The 20567-nt window shown below is 33.4% G+C and overlaps 3 protein-coding genes across 4 annotated transcripts; 1 reads left to right on the top strand and 2 right to left on the bottom strand.

The window, feature by feature from the left end:
- Positions 1-525: 525 nt before the first annotated feature.
- On the top strand, positions 526-9573 carry LOC132276149 (cytochrome b-c1 complex subunit Rieske-4, mitochondrial). The gene is made up of 2 exons (XM_059777435.1): positions 526-899; positions 8375-9573. Exons 1-2 carry the CDS (start codon positions 716-718, stop codon positions 9016-9018), a joined length of 828 nt encoding a protein of 275 aa, XP_059633418.1. The 5' UTR covers positions 526-715; the 3' UTR covers positions 9019-9573.
- A 132-nt stretch (positions 9574-9705) lies between these two features.
- Positions 9706-12207, bottom strand: LOC132276150 (uncharacterized). Its single transcript, XM_059777436.1, has 6 exons — positions 11884-12207; positions 10929-11187; positions 10732-10768; positions 10397-10502; positions 10143-10253; positions 9706-10017 (listed from the first exon to the last, which is right to left on the bottom strand). The coding sequence occupies exons 1-6, from the start codon at positions 12037-12039 to the stop codon at positions 9901-9903; spliced, it is 786 nt and encodes a 261-aa protein (XP_059633419.1). The 5' UTR covers positions 12040-12207; the 3' UTR covers positions 9706-9900.
- Positions 12208-16371: 4164 nt separating this feature from the next.
- Positions 16372-20311, bottom strand: LOC132276148 (uncharacterized). 2 transcript variants are annotated; one of them, XM_059777433.1, is made up of 7 exons: positions 20136-20311; positions 19843-20048; positions 18101-18359; positions 17923-17959; positions 17449-17554; positions 17129-17239; positions 16372-16602 (listed from the first exon to the last, which is right to left on the bottom strand). In XM_059777433.1, the coding sequence occupies exons 2-7, from the start codon at positions 19975-19977 to the stop codon at positions 16486-16488; spliced, it is 765 nt and encodes a 254-aa protein (XP_059633416.1). In that variant the 5' UTR covers positions 19978-20048; positions 20136-20311; the 3' UTR covers positions 16372-16485. The 2 variants fall into 2 exon arrangements, with proteins under 2 accessions (XP_059633416.1, XP_059633417.1); XM_059777434.1 differs by having other exon boundaries at positions 19843-20020.
- Between the last annotated feature and the right edge of the window lie 256 nt (positions 20312-20567).

The following is a 20567-nucleotide window of genomic DNA, read 5'->3' as shown; positions in this document are numbered from 1 at the left end:
AATGGTGAGTGAGGATGTAGGTGAGTAGGTTATTCTCATCAACCACATGAAATCGTAGGCATACGTTACAAAAATAAATGTCTACCTTTTCATTTTTAGTTGTTTCAAAATAAATATTCCAATTGAAAGGTTAAAGTACTGCACAATTTTTTATTTTACTTTTGTAACATTTTCAATTTCATGTGGAACCTAATTCATTCACTATTAATATAGTAAAAAAATACTAAAAAAAGTTATCATCTTAAAAAGATAAATTACCAAAAAGAGACATTTATTTTATAGCTCCAAACAAGCCCTTGTTATTTATTTTAGAGCATAAAAGAATCATTCTAGAGACAACACTTGTTTTATAGCTCCAAACAGGCCCTTGTTGTATTGTCTAAATTCTTTTTCAAGTGCTACAAAAATATTTTTTTAAGAGCATAAAAGAATCCTTTCTAGAGATAACGCTTGTTTTATAGCTCCAAACATAAGTGCCACTAAATGACAGATAAATTTGTCTATATATAGAATCCACCACTGAAATTCTCAAACCTAGCGGTGGAGGCCTCATACGGCGTCGTGTGGCAAACGGTTCGTAGATTTATTCGCCTCTGTACATTTGGATTTCGTTCCTTTCGAGCTCTGAGATTCTCTCTCTCTCTTTCCTTTGGCTCTTCACTTTGAAAGAGCAGACCCTAATCAAGCTATCTGAGCAAGCAAAAGGTAGAAGACGATGCTGAGAGTTGCGGGTAGGAGGTTAACCTCTCTCTCATGGAGGTCCACCCAGACATCATCGGCCTTCGTCAACAGAAATCCGATCAACGGCTCTGATTCGCCATCATCCGATTCCAGCTGGTCCGCCTCCCAGCTCCCCTACACATTTTCTGTCTCTTCCCAATTTCTGGATCAAATCAGAGGTCAGCCCTCTCACCTTTGTTGCTCTCTCTCGCCTTTCAGATCTAGGGCTCATATGTTTTTGCCTCCTACGCATCTGTTCATGGCTTTAGGTTTTCTTTTCTGATCCATTTGATTTCTAGCAAGATATATAGGAACACATATAAAAATTAGATTCCTTACCTGTTGGTTTATTTTTTTTTTCATTGTATGGTGCCTGAAACCTTCATGATTGATACTAGTTACTAGTATTTGGTTTTGTTGAATTGAATTTCTCACTTTTTGGATTTGAAAAAAAAAAAAAAAAAACTATACCAGGCCCGACTTTGAATTAAAATATGTTGTCACCTATAGTTCCATATCCTTCCCCTCTTGGTTTCCACTTTCCATTTTCGAAAAGGAGTTTTAGGTCTCTGTATTGTTCGTAGTTTAAGTGAGGGAAACGAAAGAGGAAAGGGTTCCATTTTTTTCCCCCTACTTAAACAAAGATAAATAGACAAAATTTTTGGTTGGGAATCAAAAAGAGATATGGCAAAATAAGGTATAATTTTCTCCCTCTACGTTTCATGGTAGCTAATAAAGGGAGGTGTACCCCCCTCCCCCCTCCCCCAGAAAAACACACAGACACACACACTGTGATTTACATGTTATAGAAGTTATGAATTATAATATTTATTTATTTATTTGGGTTCTATTATAGTTTTACTTTTTATTTTCTAATTTTTTGTTTTATATTTATTGTATTGTTGGAACATGGAATTGTTACCCAAATCTATGATACGACAGAGTGTGAGCAGTGACTCAGACCTAGGGGGTGAATAGGTCTTATGGATATTAATTTGCCACCAACAATCTTTTTGAATTACTGTAAAGCTTGTTTAAATTTAAATTTGTTGTATATGATGATTGAGATTTGAATTTTTTTCCTAACCCCCAGAAGGAATTGTTTGCACCCAAGATGGTGATTTGAATTTTTGTTTATATCTGTTAGGTTTAGAGCATAATCATGCATCTATAAAAAGTAAAGCAGTGCAAAAACACAATGTTTATACATGAAAAACCCTAAATAGTGAAAAATCACGGTTCCTAGCCTAGTTAGGAACAATTTCCTATATGAGAAAGAAGTTACAACTAGGTCAATAGTTCCCACACGCTATAACCCTTAGTTACATCTTGGCACAGGCTGATGTCAAACTTTTCAGTCAAGTCTCCATACCATTCATCCACTCATTACATACTTTTGCTTCTCGTGAATTTGCTTCTAAAATGATTTGTCTGCTCTTTTGTCCAGAAATCTGGTCAGTTGATTTGTATTGTCTTGATAAGCTTGATTAATTCCTCTTTTGATGAACACTCAATCCCATATAGTGGTGTCTAAGAAAACATAGATTGAGTAATTGGGATTTCTACTATCTCAAGGATTCTCAGTTGGTGATTAGAGGCTTCAAATCAAATCTTTTGACTGACTATAATCCCACATATATAGCTAAAACTGGTAGTTCACACATTTTGGTAAGTTGAATCATTGTGCAGATATGTTTTGTGAGAGTTTTTGAAAATATAGGTATGAATTGTTTGATCAATTGAGATTTTGATATGCACTGGACAAGCTTCAATTAATCAACTTATCGATTTACTGGAAACTATTAAAAACAAAACTTTGAGCCTCTACCGGGTCAATCTAGGCCAATAAGGTCTTCATAAGGTCAATTTACATGTGTCCTAGATATGTGATTGAGATTATGAATTTCTTGCCGTGTTCTTCGCAGTTCTCGTCTTCAATGGTTGTACTTATATGACTCAAGCGTTTTGACACATTACAATTCAAAATTTGAGTAGGATATTGCCAACACTTGACTTACATACCCTTTTTTTTTTTGGATAAGTCACACTGGACTTGCATACTTAACATGCATATGTATTATAACTAACCAAAATGCACTATGCACGTGATTAAATATAGTATTATATATGTAACTAAAATTGAAGTTTTAATGTTGGGTTTCATTTAAAAATCCATGTATTTCTTACCAACACTCCTCCGGTTTGGGCAAAAGCAGCAAACACCAGAAGTAAGGGCTTTGGTCAATAAAAAATTAAAAAGAAATTTAAACAAAAAAATAAAAATAGATAATAGTGGAAGGGTCAATAAATAGTGTTAATACCTTAACAATCACAATTTAAAAATCACTCTTTCATGTAAAAACAAAATGTAAATATTCAATATTGCAACAAAACTAAAAGCTATTATAGTATGTTATGACTATTGTTATAGATGTTTAGATTTATTCAAAATGTTACATGAATCCTTGTACAACAAATTTTTTAGCCTTCCTACATCCCTCTACAACTTCACTATATTCAATATGGGTCTTCAATTTGTACATGCATTGACTCCTTGGAAAAAAAAGGGTATGTGCTCTTAATCAATGACATATATTGTCATGGATATTTAGAGCGAGAGAGACGGATATAGAGAGAGGACGGAGGATTTGAAATTGTGTTTGGTAAAATGGTAGTGGCCAACTATTATATAGAACGAAAAGTCTTTGGTGTCTGTTTAGACTAATGACATTACGATTCAATCGTCACTAAATGGATCTAAATCTTATTACATTTCCTTTTGAAAATCCTTATGACGATTCTTCTTGAAATGCCAGTTTATGTAACACCCGTAATTTGTCCATATATGATTTTTTCTCCGTTCTCAGTTACAATCACAGACAAGCAATTGAACATAAACAATACAACCATAAAGTTTTTCTGTTGGAAAAAGTGAACAAAAATCCACATCGTTCGTAATTTACTCTAATAGCTTGAAACATTTACAATTGTAATTTATTTAATTGGAACTGATTCAAACCAGGTGACCCAACAATGGGCAACAAGTACATAACCCAGATAAATATACTAAAAACTGTCACTTATTAAAATAAAAAAAAAAATATACTAAAAAGTGCAATACAAAAACTAACACATAAAACATAAAAATAAATAACATAAAAGAAGTGTTATAATATAATATAAATCAGAACGTAAACGTCAATGATAGCCAAACATCGTCTCAAAGTATCACAAGAAAATAAACGTCAATGGGTCACCTGGGTTCCTTACTTCAGTTGTCAAAGTATTGTCTCAAATAATAAAGTTTTTACTCTTTCCTCATTTGGTAACTATCAGGAGTATCTTATGTAAATTTATGTTTTTCCATGAATCTAAGAGTTTAATTCAGGGGAAATTAGCTGAAGTAAACTATCACATAATTCAGAACATAAATGTCAGATGTAAATTCTCAATCAATACAAATTCATGTGATACAGAAAGAGAAATGGAAGAGAAGAAAGGAAAGATAAAATTGAAAATATATTGAATAAAAATGAGAGAAACAAAATGGAATAAATTATATAAGTAAATGCTTAAGTTCAAATAAAGTACTGAGAGCAACGAAATCTAACCCTGAGAAATAAAAAGTAAAAAAATGCTAGTCAGAGAGAAAAACTTAAATCAGATTGGTTGATTAGTGCTGCAAGTTTAGATCTCGTCATCAAAGAAGGAAGATACACACACACACACACATGTATGTAATCTATATCTAGAGAGAAAAAAATGCCTGAGAGCATCAAGAAAGATGATGATGAAGCGATGAACGGTATTTCAAGAATTGAAATTTTAATTAGTAGGGGGAGAAGAAGGATAGTTTTAAGAGAATGTAGGAATTGCTGTATAGATATTACCTTTGGAAATAACTGTTGGATTTCAACAACCCTAAAATGATAACTGTTGGATATTGAGTTAACTAACTTTTTTTTTATAATTTTTATTTTGATAAGTGAAGAAATATAAAAGACGCTCAAAAGGGGAGCGCTCCCAAAGGATTTGTTTTTTTATAAAAAATTGAAAATATTATTTGATAAAAAATAATTAAAGCGTATATAAAATTCTGAAATTCTTACACTTTTAATGGTAGTATAGATAGATGGATGTATTAGTATAGGGATGGATAAATATCGTAGTATTAATTGTATAATGTATTACTTCCTCCGTCTTATTTTAATTGTTCCTTTTGGGGATTCTATTTTTTTAGAGGGACATGCATTTAATGCATTGTTACTTTTTGAAATGAGTAATGCTACATGTTCCGAAAATCGACAACCGACTGTGAGAGAAGTGAGGTGTGAGCCCTAGTGCTCCACCAGCTTACACTTCACTTATCTCACACTAGGTTGTCGACTTTCGGCAAAAAAATAATTACTCTTTTTGAAATTTCCAAACTATGCTTTAAAGTTTAACTTATATTTTCAGTTTGAGAAAACTTTCAAAAATGAAGGATTCTTTTGAAAGTTCTAATCTTTTACTTCGATTTTTCAAATGGGACATGAATTTTGGGACATATAAGATGGAAGAGGGTCATTATTTTGGGACAGAAGGAGTAATAATTAAATATGTTAGACTAATTAATTAGTAATTACTGAGTTCCTAATTACTTTTGAGTATATGTCTCCCCCACCCAAAAATAAATGTCCATTTTTCTCATTTGGTATGTTCCAAAATTAGTGTCCCTTTTGGAAGTCAATGTACAAGTATTTTAACTTTCCTAATTATTCTTAGGTTTTGAATTTTTCTCAAAAATAACAATATATGTTAGTTTTGGAAGAGACCATGCATCAAATGCATGTTCCTTTTAAAAGTTGGAATCCCGAAAAGGGACAGTTAACTTGGGACAAAAGTATTACCTATTTATTTTGACGACTTGAAATCTTGATGCATTGCCATTGCTCATATTAAATCATCTTTGATTGTTGAAAAAGAAATCGACTAAAATCATCTAAAATGAAACTTATGGGATTCTAAGCGCGCTAGGTATATAACAATCCAGGTCAGCGACAGAAGCTATAGTTACATAACCTTTTCTGCGTTTTTTTTTTTTTTTGGGTTTTATTCTCGTAGTTTCCATGCATTTTTCATCGATTGACTTTTCACTTTCAGTATTTTATAAAAATATCTTGCATCCGGGTCTTGTCATTGTGCTCAATGCAACTCTAGTGCTTGTTTATCTGAATTGATCAACTTTTCACTATTAATATTTTAAAAAAATCTTCTGCATCCGGATTTTGTCTGATAATAAAAAGAATGTAAAAAGGGAATTCCTGTGGCCAACCTTATTCAGATGGGACTAAGGTAAGGATGATAATAATGATGACCAGGGGACATTTCAGTTGTTTTACATATTCGTCTTGAACTTGGTCCAAATTAAGCTTTAAGGATTTGTAGGTTGTACACAAACTTTAATTTTAATTATCTTTGCCGAATAGTTCATCAAAATCTATAAGTAGGAAAATAGTCTCTTTCAGGGATAATGAGTGATGTGAAGGCCCAGATTAATAAGTGCCTTCTAATTTCATGCTAGATATGCTTTAACGGACCTGTATCCGTGGAGAATCTGAGGGTTCAACTGGATTGAAGTTGTTGAGGTGTTGGGTCTTTAATGTTCGATTGTTTTTTATGAGGCTTTGAATAATGCATAGAGACTAGATTTAAGGTGGATGTATATATGGTGTATTAAGGCCTTCCTTAAGGTGGCCTTTTTGCTGGGTTTGTTTCCTTGGATAAGGTGGCATTTTTGCTGCGTCTGCTGCCTTGGTTGCTATTCTCATGCTAAATGATCTGAAAAGAAGAGGGGATCGGGGTTGCTTCATGGTGTTCCATGTGTAAAGAAGAAAAAGGAGACAATTAGCCAACTTCTTTTACGTTGCTGTGTCGTGGTGCAATTGTAAGGCCATTCTCCTTCTTGTGATTGAGTGAACCGTGCAAGGGATAGTGACATGCATGTTGGGGGAGTTGGAGAGGGGATTATCAGCAGGAGACGGTCAGGATGGTGTTTGATACTGGCCCCTTTGTCATATGTGGTAGAACTCTTCGTCATACACTTCAACTTGGTGCTGCTTGGATTCTTAGACTTTATTCAATTATGGTTTCAATGCAGAGCATTTCAAAGCTGCATGTTATGCCTGAATTTCACATGTCTAATAGGTGGAGTCTATTGACAAATTTACCTACAGAATGGAGAGCGATTGGGTCAGTGGACACCAGTGACCTCCATGGATTTGGTGAGGAACTACACCAGTATCCATGGAGGTCCTGAGCTGAATCCATGGAGCCGAGACAAAAAGATAAAGGGATACAGAAGTTTATTAATGATACGGAGGTGGACGAGGTAGAGTGATTAGAGGATAGCATATGAAAAAGGATGAGGAAGAGAGATAGAAGGAAGAGACGAAATGGCGTGGGAGAGTGAAAAAGCTGCCGGAATCCTTGGAGGTTTTTGAATTATAGGCTGTAGAGGAAAAGAGGTTTGGAGAATAAAAGTACTTCTATGCCCCTGATATTTCAAACAAATATAAAAAAAGGTGTCACTTTTGTCCATTAGTCTTCTATGAAAATAGCTAGGTTATTCTTGAGTGTGAGACTTGCAAGTGATACTTGGGTACAATTGTCTATTGATAAATTATTGGAACTCTTTTTTTTTTTTTTTTGTTGAAAAGCTGTTAGTAAGATATGAATGATTAATTATTGATCCTCCTTTGGCAGTTTCAGTTTCTTAATTTGATAAGACAGCATTACTTGAATCACCTATGAGGACTTTTGATTTCACTGGTGCACTTGTCTTTGAGGCTTTGTTAGAAATGCTATGATGGTGCGGTATTAGGCTGTTGATTAGGTCATTTGGAGAGAGAGACAGTAGAAGCTATGAAAATTGATTTGGATTCGAGTCCTGTGATTGTGAGAATGTCAATGCATTGAAGTCTCCCGCGAGTATAGCATGCCTATTAGTTATTCAATTTCTTACTAAACCTCCTATTTTTTCTTGTGCAGTTGTCATATCCAGGGTATCAACTGGGCCTTGGCACTTCAGCAGTTCCATTGTCTTTTTTTTTTTTTTGGCTATATTGCTTTGGATAGAATTTTTTTCTTTCCGTACATTGATAATTGAGGTTTTTTTCGTGAGCGTGTGAAAGGTGGTCAATTATATCAATTTGTTGGCAATTTTTTGTTGGGGAATTTTCTTTTTGCTTGTCTATGTAGCTTGTCCTTGATCAATTTTCTCTTTGGCTGTCCTCCATTGATTTCGTTGGTTCTCTCTTTTCTGAAGAGATTTTTTTGTGGATGCATTTTTTTTTTTTTTGTTTCTCAGGTAAGTTTGGTTAAAAAAAAATAATTCCTGCACAAACCCTTTATTTTTGCTTCTTTAGCTGAGGAAGTTTAGCATAACTGTTGTGGTGCCTATAGTGAATATGTGCTCCCTTCCCCTTTTAGAATGTCAGTTGTCTTACCATGATGGAAACATTACAGTTCTATTTTTAATTACTAATGCCAAAAAAATAAAAAAACAAGGACCAAGAAGAAGAAAGAAGCAGAAATGCAGTTTTCTCCCCATGAATGCTGATGTATTTGATGTCTACCGCATGTTATGTTGTTTATTAATGGTTAATTGTTGCAGGGTTTTCTTCTGATTCCCTCGCTGCAGCACACGACATAGGTCTAGTCCCAGACCTCCCGCCTACTGTGGCAGCTGTCAAGAATCCCACCCCAAAAATTGTGTATGACGAACACAACCATGAGCGTTATCCACCTGGTGACCCTAGCAAGCGCGCATTTGCATACTTCGTCTTGACTGGCGGCAGGTTTGTGTATGCCTCCTTGATCCGTCTCCTGATACTCAAGTTTGTCCTGAGTATGTCTGCCAGTAAAGATGTTCTTGCCCTTGCCTCCCTCGAGGTAGACCTCTCCAGCATTGAACCAGGGAGCACTGTCACAGTTAAGTGGCGTGGTAAGCCTGTTTTTATCAGGCGTCGAACTGAGGATGATATCAAGTTGGCTAACAGTGTTGATCTTGGCTCCCTACGGGACCCACAAGAGGACTCCGCCAGAGTTAAAGACCCGGAGTGGCTCATTGTTGTTGGCGTCTGTACTCATTTGGGTTGCATCCCCTTGCCAAATGCTGGTGATTTTGGCGGTTGGTTTTGCCCATGCCATGGTTCCCACTACGACATATCTGGTAGGATCCGCAAGGGGCCTGCACCTTACAATCTGGAGGTACCTACTTACAGCTTTTTGGAGGATAACAAGCTGATGATTGGGTGAGAATTCAGGAGGGAGTTTCAAGGTGCAGTGGTGCAAGTGTAGGATCTGATATTTCGTTATTTTCCAAACCTGCACTTCGCATTTTGATCCTGTCTTCTTATGTTTTATATTTAGAATTTATTTCTTCATCGAGTTCTGGACAGAGGGTTATGGGGTTCTGAATAATTCATATGGCTCTTGTTGAGCATCTTGTAGTCTTAATGGTACTTGGAAAAGACATTTCTGAATAACTAGACTCAAAACACATTTTACTATTATTGGATTGTAAGTACAAGCTTATTGAATTGTATTGAAGTGCGTCGTGTCCATGATAGTTGGCACGCTGGATTTTTTTGAAGAATTGCTGTGCCTCGTGTTTGCACCAATATTTAAAGTTTGTTTTGTAAAAGAACACTGGTGGCATTGTTTATGGATCCTAACAGATCTATAATTGCCTTAGTTTTTGCTAGGGTTGCATTACTCTATTTGGTGTAGATCCTGGCGGAAGTAGTCAAAAGTTGAGATGTAATGTTGGATCACGTATATTATAAGAAAAGTTAAATTTCTTTCTTGGTTTGGGTTTGTATTATCCCCTACCGTGGTATTGTGGATCAATAACATGTTTCTCTGAAAACATGAATGTTTTTGGGATAACATGAATTTCTAGAAAAATTGGACTGAAACCGATTTCTAGTCACCGATGAATAGGTGCTGCATTCTAAACGCTAATGTGGTTCAATCAGATGCATTTTCACACAACGTGTGATTAAGAAGAATAAATGGTGGCGTGTTCAGTAATGGTAAACATCCTGGAGGCAGATGGTAGAACAATGCCTGCTTTGATACATGAATGTGATATCTAACTATCAAATCTAAGCTAGCAGTAGTATAGCACAAAAGTTATCAACAGTCCTGGATTGGAACTAATGGTAGTTTGCCTCCATATATATCTGGAAGTTGGCTCTCATCAATGTCGCCAAGCAACGTCGGTCTCAGTTTTTTGTTCTCAACAAAATTTATCTGCAAAAAAGGTGGTAAACATGATATTAGAATTTCTTCAATGCTCCACGTCGGTCTCAATTTCTTCTTCTCAACAAAAATTATAAGAATTTGATGGTAGTCTCTGTCTCGAAAGAGAAAATTACCTTCTTTCTGGTTTTGTTGTCGATGAAAGGGTAAACAGCTTTCCATGCAGTCATAAACATGTAAGGCGCGTGGACTATAAATATCTTGCCTAGCCTCTCTGGGTAACAATCCTGCCAATGTTAAAAATGGTGCGGGTCAAATTTGCACCCAATAATTCAAAACATATTTTCTTGATACTTAAATTCAATTTGCAGATACAGAAGAAAATTTTCACTAGCAGAAGGGTGCGTTGAGTTATGGTGAGAAGTGAAACCTGCAAGATGGATAGAGCTGCAAGATATCCGCGAATGTCACTATTAGAATATCCCCATCCTTCAAGCTCTACAACACCGATAAACTTTTCCTGTCCTCTCGGCATTCTGAAATATAAAGATGAAGTATAACAATCTCAATTTGCTGAAATATTCCCACATTAGAGAAATGAAAAATGAAAAATGAATAATCATGCATCTATTTAATTGCTTATCCCAATCAAGACTGCAATGATGTGCTCTTCATTCAACAACATTAACGTCCCATTTTTTAGATATCTGTTCAAATGAGCCAGAGAAATCAAATGAACGGTATGTACTCAAACAGATGATATACCTTGCACAAATTTTGTCAAGAGCATAAACCGCAAAACCTGTACATGAAAAAAAAAAAAAAAAAACCAAAAGAGAGAACAATTTAGCTTAGCAAACGAAAGATTGATCAACGTGGCTTTTGTTGAGATTTGAAATAGGATTAAGTTGCTAATGTGGTTTCAAACACTATATATATATGGATTAAATGCAATAACGTACGCTTAATTTCCTCTAGGTTCCCTTTGGTAGGTTTATGTTTGGAACCAAAGGCAACTACTATGGGTCGTTCCATCTTATCCACTCCTTGCATAAAAATCTTTTTATCTGCAAGTTGATTTGAAATCTGTGACGCAGAAATGGAGCCGTTAGGAACAAATGCTCGCCTCCAGCTTAGGTACTTTAGAAGAAGGCTGGAAGCCTTTTCAACATCTAGATCACGAGCTCGCAGAAATCTCCTGATCATCAAATCATCTACTTCCTGCCAGTGATGGACCCAAAAAATTTTGTGAGGGGGCGGCCTTTTAATTTGTTGGGACAAACTTATATAGTGTGGTCTTCTTCATAAATTCTCAAAAATTTGAAGTATAAAATGAAAAAAAAAAAAATCCAATAGGGGTGAGTTGTAATTTTAGTGAGAATATTTTCATAAATTCTTAAAAAATTAAAGTATTAAAATAAAATAAAATAAATTCTTAACTTTAGATTGGAATCGGAAGAAGTTTAGTTACAAATTTGTACTAAATTTTTTTCAATTCCAAATTCAATTCGCCAATTCAATGCTGCCAAACATAACATAAACAAATTTGAAACTATGCTCTTCTACATTTGAAGTAGAACAGTTAGGCAAGTTATTTTCCCACCGTCAATATATCCTATGAAAGAATATAAGTTTACAAACTAATATTTTCACAAAAAATGCATCTACTTAATTCTTTCATATTCAAATTTGTTTGTTAATTTGTGTCATGATTCATGAAGATATTGATTGTTACCTATAGTTTGTAAAGCACAATTAGCCAAAATTAAAGAGTAACTAGTAATCAAACAATCTAGTCCAATGGGATAACCTTCTTCCTCTGTGTTCGAGTTTGGGTGTCTGTACGCGCAAATAAGTGTTTTTTTTGTCAAGATTCAAAAAAAAAAAAAAAATCAAAACAGAGAGATAGAGATTGACCTTTGCAGAGGGATTTTGAGTTTGGATAAAGGCTCTCATGATTCCGATTTTGGTGAGCTCAATCTCATTGCTTTCCAACATTTCTTGTTCCCCACTTGCACTCTCAACCCCTGTAGACTCCATCACTGTACCCATTTGCTCCACAGCCGAACCCATTGATAGATTGATATTTTCTCCAATTTAGAGAGAGAGAGAGAGAACAGAGTCTAGAGAGAGAGAGAGAGAGACAATGACTCTGATGAGAATGGAAGCTATAAATAAATGCTGTGCCGACAAGTGAAGAAATAATGAATAGCCCTACTTGTCCCCTCACATTTAGTAAGTTTTTCGTATTTCCAAATAAGGGACACCATTAATGAACCTCCACTTCTTTCTTAACCTCATTTCCTTCTCTTTTCGTTGCAAAAGCATGATACACGTGCCACATTTCTGTAAACGTGTTCTAATCAGCGCGTTGACATCACCCAACAACCTTCATTATAGGGTATTTAAATACTACAACACGGAGTAGTATTTAAAGCCTAATGGTACAACTTTGGCTGGTTTGGTACAGAGTAATAGGAACAGCCATACTTGGTCCCAAAATTCTTGACCTGTTTCGAGAATTAATTTTTGAGTAGTGATATTTATATTGAATATTTGCAATGAATTATTTAATTAAATAATTTTTAATTAATTATTTTTATTAAATATAATTAGATGGAGGGCTTTATTTCTTATTTATTGCATAACAAATTAAAATAGTAAATTTAACAATCCACTAACTATTCGGTGCAATAATTATTTCTCTTAATTTTTTTTTTATTGTATTATTAAGAGTAAATTTTTAAAAGGCAAAATAGCAATTTGAGAATGTTATAAAAAATATTTTGTCCATTTTTGAAATGAGACATGTATTTTGAGATATTTCAAAATAAAAGGATAGACAAATATTTTGGAATGGAAAGATAACTATTTAATTATGGGATAAAATAATTTTTTGAGATATGTAAAAAAATCAAATAAAATATTTAATAAAATTAAATTAAAAATAAAAGAGAGATCATAGTTCTTCTCATGTGAGAAAAAATATCAGTCATAGTAAAATATTATCATTCATGTTAAGAGTAAATTGTTGTAATAATTTACTCTTTGGTGTAATAATCATTCAGGGTAATACTATTTGGTGTAATAATCATTTTTCTTAATTTTTTTTGTTGTATTATTAAGAGTAAATTGTTAAAAGGCAAAATAGCAATTTGAGAATGTTATAAAAAATATTTCATCCATTTTTGAAATGAGACATATATTTTTAAGATATTTCAAAATAAAAAGACAGACAAATATTTTCGGATGGAAAGATAACTATTTAATTATGGAATAAAATAATTTTTTTGATATATATAAAAAAAGTCAAATAAATTATTTAATACAATTAAATAAAAAATAAAAGTGAGATCATAGTTCTCTCATGAGAGAAAAAATATTAGTCATAGTAAAATACTGTCATCCATGTTACTTTTCAGTAGTGTAAAGCGTAAAAATGACTTTGTGTTACTCACTAAGAGTTGATTGGTGTTTAGAAAGATATTTCTATCCCTCTCCTCTCTCTCATTATTACATTGGCAAAATCAATTGACTGATTGTGTGGCCAAATCAATTTACTAATAATTTGAAATTTGAGAAAAAGGTGTAGAAGATCAAACTTGGGGTTTTTACTACCTCTGTTGTCGGTTTGTATTATTTTTTTGACAGGTAACTTGCTCCCTCTGTTATTACATCAAATAGTGGTAGAGATCACACAAGCCCAAGCAAAGACTAACAAGAACAAACACAAAATATGACAAAAAAAACAGAATAGTGCTTTATGATGCTTCTGCAACTACTCATGAAACAGATAGCAATCATAGCACTAACCAAAGGTGGGGTAATTTCTAATAATTATTTTGAGACATGAGTGAAAAATCGATTTTTCCAGGGAAAATGATTCACAACAATATATCTAATTGGGATAGGTGTGTGCATCTTAACTACTAAAAAGAGTCTTTCAAGAAAGAAAGAAAAAAATCCAACACCCAGAAAACTAGTTTTGCAAAAAATCTAAGCAGAAAAAAATGGTAAATCAAGATGCCAAATTTTCCACCATAAAAGAATCAGAAGATCTATTTCATTTTTCATTCTAATGGAAGTACCTACCGCATAATTGTTTTTAGACCGTGCAAATTTTCAAATCTGCCCTAATAACCTGATATATATGTATATATACATACTTTTTTTTTGGGTACTTAGATGCTGATGCAGGCTTGAACTCTTAAATTTCCTTTGAGGAGTAGGGATTTAATACTGGTGCCGGTTGTTTACATACACACTTTTTCTTTCTCTCCTCTCTCCTCTCTCCTCTCTCCTCCATATATGCATATCAAAAAATTTGACCTAACGAGTTGTGTATATCTTTGGTGGCCGCCTAGCTGGTGGTAGGTGAAGAGCATGGTTTGCAGTGTCGGTTATGGTTGTAATATCGGTCATAGTGTAACGAATTCGGACAAAGTTAGTATAAACTAGCCAATACAAATTGCATATGGACTTGAAAAAGAGTCGTGTACCTAACCATGGTGGAGAGAGAAGAAGAGGGTTTGGAAGACATGACATTTATTATTGGCATATTTTACTTTTAAAAATATAGGATAAAGTGAGAAAAACTCTATTGAAATTATGTTTCAATTTGTAGATAATTCTCCTGAACTATATTATGTGCATAATACACCCTAAATTATCACATTTTGTTGCAAAATACCTCAATACCTATACTTTATTTCATTAAATGACCATTATGCCATTTCTTATTGAATTACACTTAATATATTTTTCTTATTGTAATAAATTATGAAAAAATTCAAATTAATTTGAAGACATATTCTTCATTAAATTTGCATAAATTAATTTACCTTTAATTTTTAAAATTAATTGTTTAAATAAAAATATTCAGTAGAAATTGTTAAAAAAATTTAATTAATGATTTGATTTTTCATGAATGTATTACACGAAAAAGAAGGTATTTTTTATTTAAGTAATTTGTTATTATTTTTATCAATATATTATATGAAAAAAAGAAGATATTTTTCTACGGTAAAAAAGTTTAAACTGGTTATAATAATTTTTATTATAAATAATAAAATTTTAATAATGAGTTAATTATTTTAGAAAATGGTAGTTACAAATCTATTTATCTTTTTTTTTTTTCATTTTTATAATAAATTGATAGTTATAATAAAATTAAGATAACTAGTATATTTAATATTTAGATAAGAGAAAAGATAATAAAAATAATTTAATAAGAAATAAAAATTTTAATGAGAAAGGGCAAAATAGTCTTGTGTGACGTGTTTGTCTTTAATTACAACAAATCAATAGTTCAGGGAAATTTTTTTAGTTTAGCAGTATTTGCAAAATGACAATATTTCAAGGGAGTTTTTTGCACTTTACCCTAAAATTTATGATATTTTGGATTAAAAATGTATTACAAAAATGACCGTATAAATATGACATTTCGCGCATTTTTAATCTTGAAAGAGATGAAAAAATGAGTTGAAATACGAGTAATAATAATTTTCGAAAAGTATTTCTACATTAGATTTGTCTAACTACTAAAAAGATTAATGATTTATGTCTAAGATATAAAATTATGAGAGAGGAGAGCCAACAACTAAAATGAGTCATGTCATGTTATAAAATTATGGGAGAGCCAACAACCATATGTTATGTTATATAAAATTATTGGAGAGCCAACAACTAAAATGAGTCATGTCATGTTATAAAATTATGGGAGAGCCAACAACCATATGTTATGTTATATAAAATTATTGGAGAGCCAACAACTAAAATGAGTCATGTCATGTTATAAAATTATGGGAGAGCCAACAACTAATATGAAAAAGAAAGTGATTATTTTTTTTTTTTTTAGGGATTTGAATATGCGCAAACCCGCTTGAGAAGCTTGGCGTTCTACCAATAGATAATGCCCAAATGATATCCAGATTTGTAAGAGTGAAACAATTAAGGCAAGCAACTATTTAGCTAATTAATGCCCTTAATTTTTTAAATTTGACAAATAGGCTAACTGAAGGGCCTAAATATCATGACTCAAATGAAAATTGAAGTGTCAAAAAACTAGTTTGAATTTATTGCAGGGAGGTCAATGATACGAGAAAGACTTCTATGCAACTTTAATACTTCGTTATCTGTACTACAAACCAATTCTATCGTGTCACAACTAAAAATGCTTTATTTTAGTGAATTCTATCATTACGTGTCAATATTTAATAAACTGGTGACACCATGTCATCATTATAATTCGAGTGATTAAGTTTTTCTCAATGCGAGACTATCTTTAGAATGACTAGGAGGGAAACAAGCGTTTTTTCAAATAATGTATGCTCATATCAAGTTTCAACATTAAATTCAGTGGATGAAGAATCCATGGTGTGTTGAGTAATAGTAGAAAACCCTGGAGGCAAATAATGGAACAATGTTGCTTGATATATGAATGTGACATATCTAACTATTAAGCTAAGTTAGTAATAGTAGACCATACAAGAGGAAATCTAGACAACAGGGATCAGCTTATCAAGAGTCCTGGATTGGAACTAATGGTAGTTTGCCTCCATATGTATCTGGAAGTTGGCTCTCATCAATGTCGCAAAGCAACGTCGGTCTCAATTTTTTGTTCTCAACAAAAATTATCTGTCAAAAATGTGGTAAACATGATATTAGAATCAGCTCTTGATGACAAAAAAATGCTCAACGATTTGTAGACGAGATATGTTCGTTTAAACATGTTTGCCTTTTGCAGTCGTTACCATCCAATTTTGCTTCAATTTTTGAAATTCTAACATTTTGGATATGGGGCAACTATGATGTTCTTGACGTATTCAAACTTGCTCAATCTTAATTCTCTCTCTTAAACTTCCCTTCATTTATTTAAAAGGTATGAACAAACATTTTGTTATGGTTTGATTTCAAGGACCAAAACTGATGACTGAATTGAGGTTCCATAATGGCATTGACAAGAACCATATTTGTTTTAAGCAGATATAGTGTCATTCTGATCATATCAGAGACAAAGACAATATATGAATCTTTTTCTAGTCAATGGTCCGAAAACCACATGTTTTGATAATATTTTAAGTGGCAAAAAAGTTCTATCAATGCAATGCAATCCAGGTTTACAAGAATTTGATGTAGTCTGTCTTGAAAGAGAAAGAGTTACCTTCTTTTTGGTTTTGTTGTCAATAAACGGGTAAACAGCTTTCCATGCTGTCATAAACATGTAAGGCGGGTGGACTATAAATAACTTGCCTAGCCTCTCTGGAAAACAATCCTGCCAGATTACAAAAATAAGCATTTTATGGTTTGAGTCAAATTTGCATCCTATAATTGAAAGAGGATATATTGCTACTTCATATACAATATGAAGAGGCAGAAGAAATTTCACTAGCGGAAGAAATACTTTAGACAACCTACAGAGAGTGTTTTTCTTAATCTTGACATGTTCCGTAGTGAAATACTAAATATGGTGAGAACTCAAACCTGCAAGATTGATAGAGCAGCAAGATGTCCGCGAATGTCACTATTAGAATATCCCCATCCTTCAAGGTCTCCGATGCAGACAAACTTTTCCTGTCCTCTCGGCATTCTGACAGATAAAGATACCATAAAGTATTAATAAAGTCAATTTGCTGAAATATTCCAACATTAGAGAAAGTAGACCTTATTTCCACTGTATTCAACGAAAAATTAAAAATTAACTACTTGTACAGTCCAACAAAATGAAATAATGTGGCTTTAACATTAAGTTTCACAAGGCAGGTTTCCAAGAAATGGATAGGCCGACAACATCACATTCATCTAACAATCATTTATCAATTTAATTGCTTATCCACGTCAATACTGCAATGATATGCTCTTCATTCAAGAACACTGAGGTCCCATTTTCTAGATATCTGTTTTCCATTGGAATAAAGCGAGACAGAGAAATCAAATGTACTCAGACAGAAAATATACCCTGCACAAATTTTGTCGAGAGAGTACGCCACAAAACCTGTACATGAAAAAAAAGAAAAAAGAGGACAATTTAGCTTAATGAAAGATTGATCAATGAGGCTTTTGCTGAGATTTGAAATCAGATTAAGTTGCTAATGTGGTTTCAAATACTATATATGGATTAAATGCAATAACGTACGCTTGAATTCCTCTAGACTCCCTTTGCTAGGTTTATGTTGGGAACCAAAGGCAACTACTATGGGGCGTCCCATCTTATCCAGTCCTTGCATAAAAAGCTTTTTTTGGGCAAGTTCATTTGAAATCTCTGATGTAGATATAAAGCCGTTGGGAACAAATGCTTGCCTCCAGCTTAGGTAATTTAGAAGTAGATTGGAAGCCTTTTCAATATCTAGATCACGAGCTCGCAGAAATCTCCTGATCATAAAATCATCTACATCCTGCAATCCCAAGGAAAACACACACACAACACAAAATAAGCCTGTCAGAGTACTGATTCAAGTAACCATATGCCAGTGAAGCCCTTAATGTAGAATGAGTATGTGTGAGTTTCGGGATGAAAATTTATTTTACATATAAAGGGATGTTGATTTAACTACTAAGAAGTCTGTGTTTTCCGTGCGGTACATGGGCAAATTGAACGCAGGAGTTCAAGGCCGGTAGCCTGGTACACAGTGTTGACCTTTCCAATGCACTACACTTTTCCAATGTTGTGTGCAGGAAGGTTGGACCATGTACAGATCTAATGTTAGGGCATCAGCAAAATTTACATGAAGTGTCTGCCCTAGTCCTGACCCACATTCTCAGACAATCTTTTACATTGCGCTATACAGCTGGAATTTCAGTTGTGAGGAAAAAGAAAAGATAATACTAACTCTGAGGGAAAAGAAAAGAAAGGAAACGACAATGTAGTCCCTTTTTATCGTAAGGAGGGAAAAAAAACTGAAGGATAGAATCGACTCAGGCTCATGTTTGGGGACAAAAATAAATGGAAAGTATCTTAAAAATTTTACCATTATGCCCTTCAAAATTTGGAGTAGAATAGTTTAGGTGAGTCATTTTTCTACAATCGATGTATCTTGTAAAGGTATATATTTTTAGTTGTTTACAAACTAATATTTTCACAAGAAAAGCATCTACTTATTTTTCTTTCATATTCAAATTTGTTTGTTAATATATGTGTCTCTGTGCTTGTCATTTGAGCCGCAACCATATAAGAAGAAACACCTAATGCCTTCTCAGAATGTCCAAAAGCATATAAGAAGAAAAAACTTCATAAACCTAGCTGAGTTTGAGTAGGGATTGACCTTAATCATCATTTGAGTAAGCAAAGTATGGTCTTCATATAGACCCCTCAAATGTGTTTCGTAAATGCATTCAATTCTCAAAATACATGAATTAATTCGGGGAAAAAATACACAAATTAAGAAGACTCATATTACCAAAGGTTCTGTAGCCCAGTGGTATCTCCTTTACCTTCCAAAAGGGATGGTTAGCGTTCGAGTCCTCGTAAGGACAACTGGGTGTGTGAATTTTTCGCCAATGAATTAAAAAATAAATAAAAATATTCATGTTCCAAGATAGTGAACCTGGATAAAATTCATTTATGTATCACATTAATCAAAATGCATCTGATATATGCATATATGTATATACTTAAAAGTCAAAACAAAGGCAAAGGATAATGGTTTATTGCACAGTAGAGGATTCACATATCCACACACACATGTTGTGTCATGAAGATATAGTTTGTTCCTCATAGTTTGTTAAACACAATTAACCAAGATGAAAGAGTAACTAGTAATCAAACAAACAGAAACATTCAGAAGAAATTCAATTAATTTTGATTGTACAAAACAAATAATTCAAAACAGGAAACAAGAACATCAATAGAAAGAGAAAAAGAGAGAGATAGAGTTTGACCTTTGCAGAGGGATTTTGAGTTTGGATGAAGTCTCTCATGATTCCAATTTTGGTTAGCTCTATCTCATTGCTATCCAAGTTATCTTGCACCCCAATTGCACCCTCAACCCCTGTAGACTCCATCACTGTACCCATCAATATTTCTCCAGTTTCGAGAGAGAAAACACTCTGATTCTCTCTATATATGCATAGAGAGAGAAAGGACACTGTTAAGAATGGAAGCTATAAATGCAACGAGAAGAGAAGGGAATGAATGAATTGAACACAAAAGGGGTTTTAATTGTAGTCCTCACATTTGGGCAAGTTTTTAATTCCAAATCACGATCAGGGACTCCATTCTTGACTTGACTTCTCTCTTAACCTCCTTGTTTCTCTGGTTTCGTTGCAAAAGTCGCCGTGGGGGTGATAATACGACGTGCCACAGTAGCGTAGCTGATTTCAGATTTATGGAAAATTGAGCTTTGGTGGGTAAGAATAAGATGACCCAACCACCTTCCATTGGACTTGATTTTTTAAAATAGCGCGATTAATTTAAGGGAAAATTATATTTTGGTGATCAAAATTAAACATAATTGCTATATAGTGATTTTAAAGTCAAAAAAAGATGAATAATGACCAATTTTGAAACTTAATTGATATTAAGTGATTATTTGATAATTTATTACCTAAATAGCCTTCTTATAATATATTATTATGTAAGTAGACAAATTTACCCTTTATATTAA

The sequence above is a fragment of the Cornus florida genome, unplaced genomic scaffold, assembly GCF_030987335.1.
Source record: "Cornus florida cultivar Cherokee Brave unplaced genomic scaffold, ASM3098733v1 CherokeeBrave_3.0.0_Hap2_Chr10, whole genome shotgun sequence".
NCBI lineage: Eukaryota > Viridiplantae > Streptophyta > Magnoliopsida > Cornales > Cornaceae > Cornus > Cornus florida.
This window is presented reverse-complemented; position numbering and strand designations above follow the sequence as displayed.

Bases quoted from the DNA above. Each gene is read 5' to 3' on its own strand.
- LOC132276149 (XM_059777435.1), top strand. From the start codon at position 716: ATGCTGAGAGTTGCGGGTAGGAGGTTAACCTCTCTCTCATGGAGGTCC. The intron at 900-8,374 runs GTCAGCCCTCTC...TAATTGTTGCAG, and splicing joins ATTTCTGGATCAAATCAGAG to GGTTTTCTTCTGATTCCCTC.
- LOC132276150 (XM_059777436.1), bottom strand. From the start codon at position 12,039: ATGGGTTCGGCTGTGGAGCAAATGGGTACAGTGATGGAGTCTACAGGG. The intron at 10,769-10,928 runs GTACGTTATTGC...TTTCATGTACAG, and splicing joins GAACCTAGAGGAAATTAAGC to GTTTTGCGGTTTATGCTCTT. The intron at 10,018-10,142 runs GTAATTTTCTCT...CCTTTTTTGCAG, and splicing joins ACAACAAAACCAGAAAGAAG to ATAAATTTTGTTGAGAACAA.
- LOC132276148 (XM_059777433.1), bottom strand. From the start codon at position 19,977: ATGGGTACAGTGATGGAGTCTACAGGGGTTGAGGGTGCAATTGGGGTG. The intron at 17,960-18,100 runs GTACGTTATTGC...TTTCATGTACAG, and splicing joins GAGTCTAGAGGAATTCAAGC to GTTTTGTGGCGTACTCTCTC. The intron at 16,603-17,128 runs GTAACTCTTTCT...CATTTTTGACAG, and splicing joins ACAACAAAACCAAAAAGAAG to ATAATTTTTGTTGAGAACAA.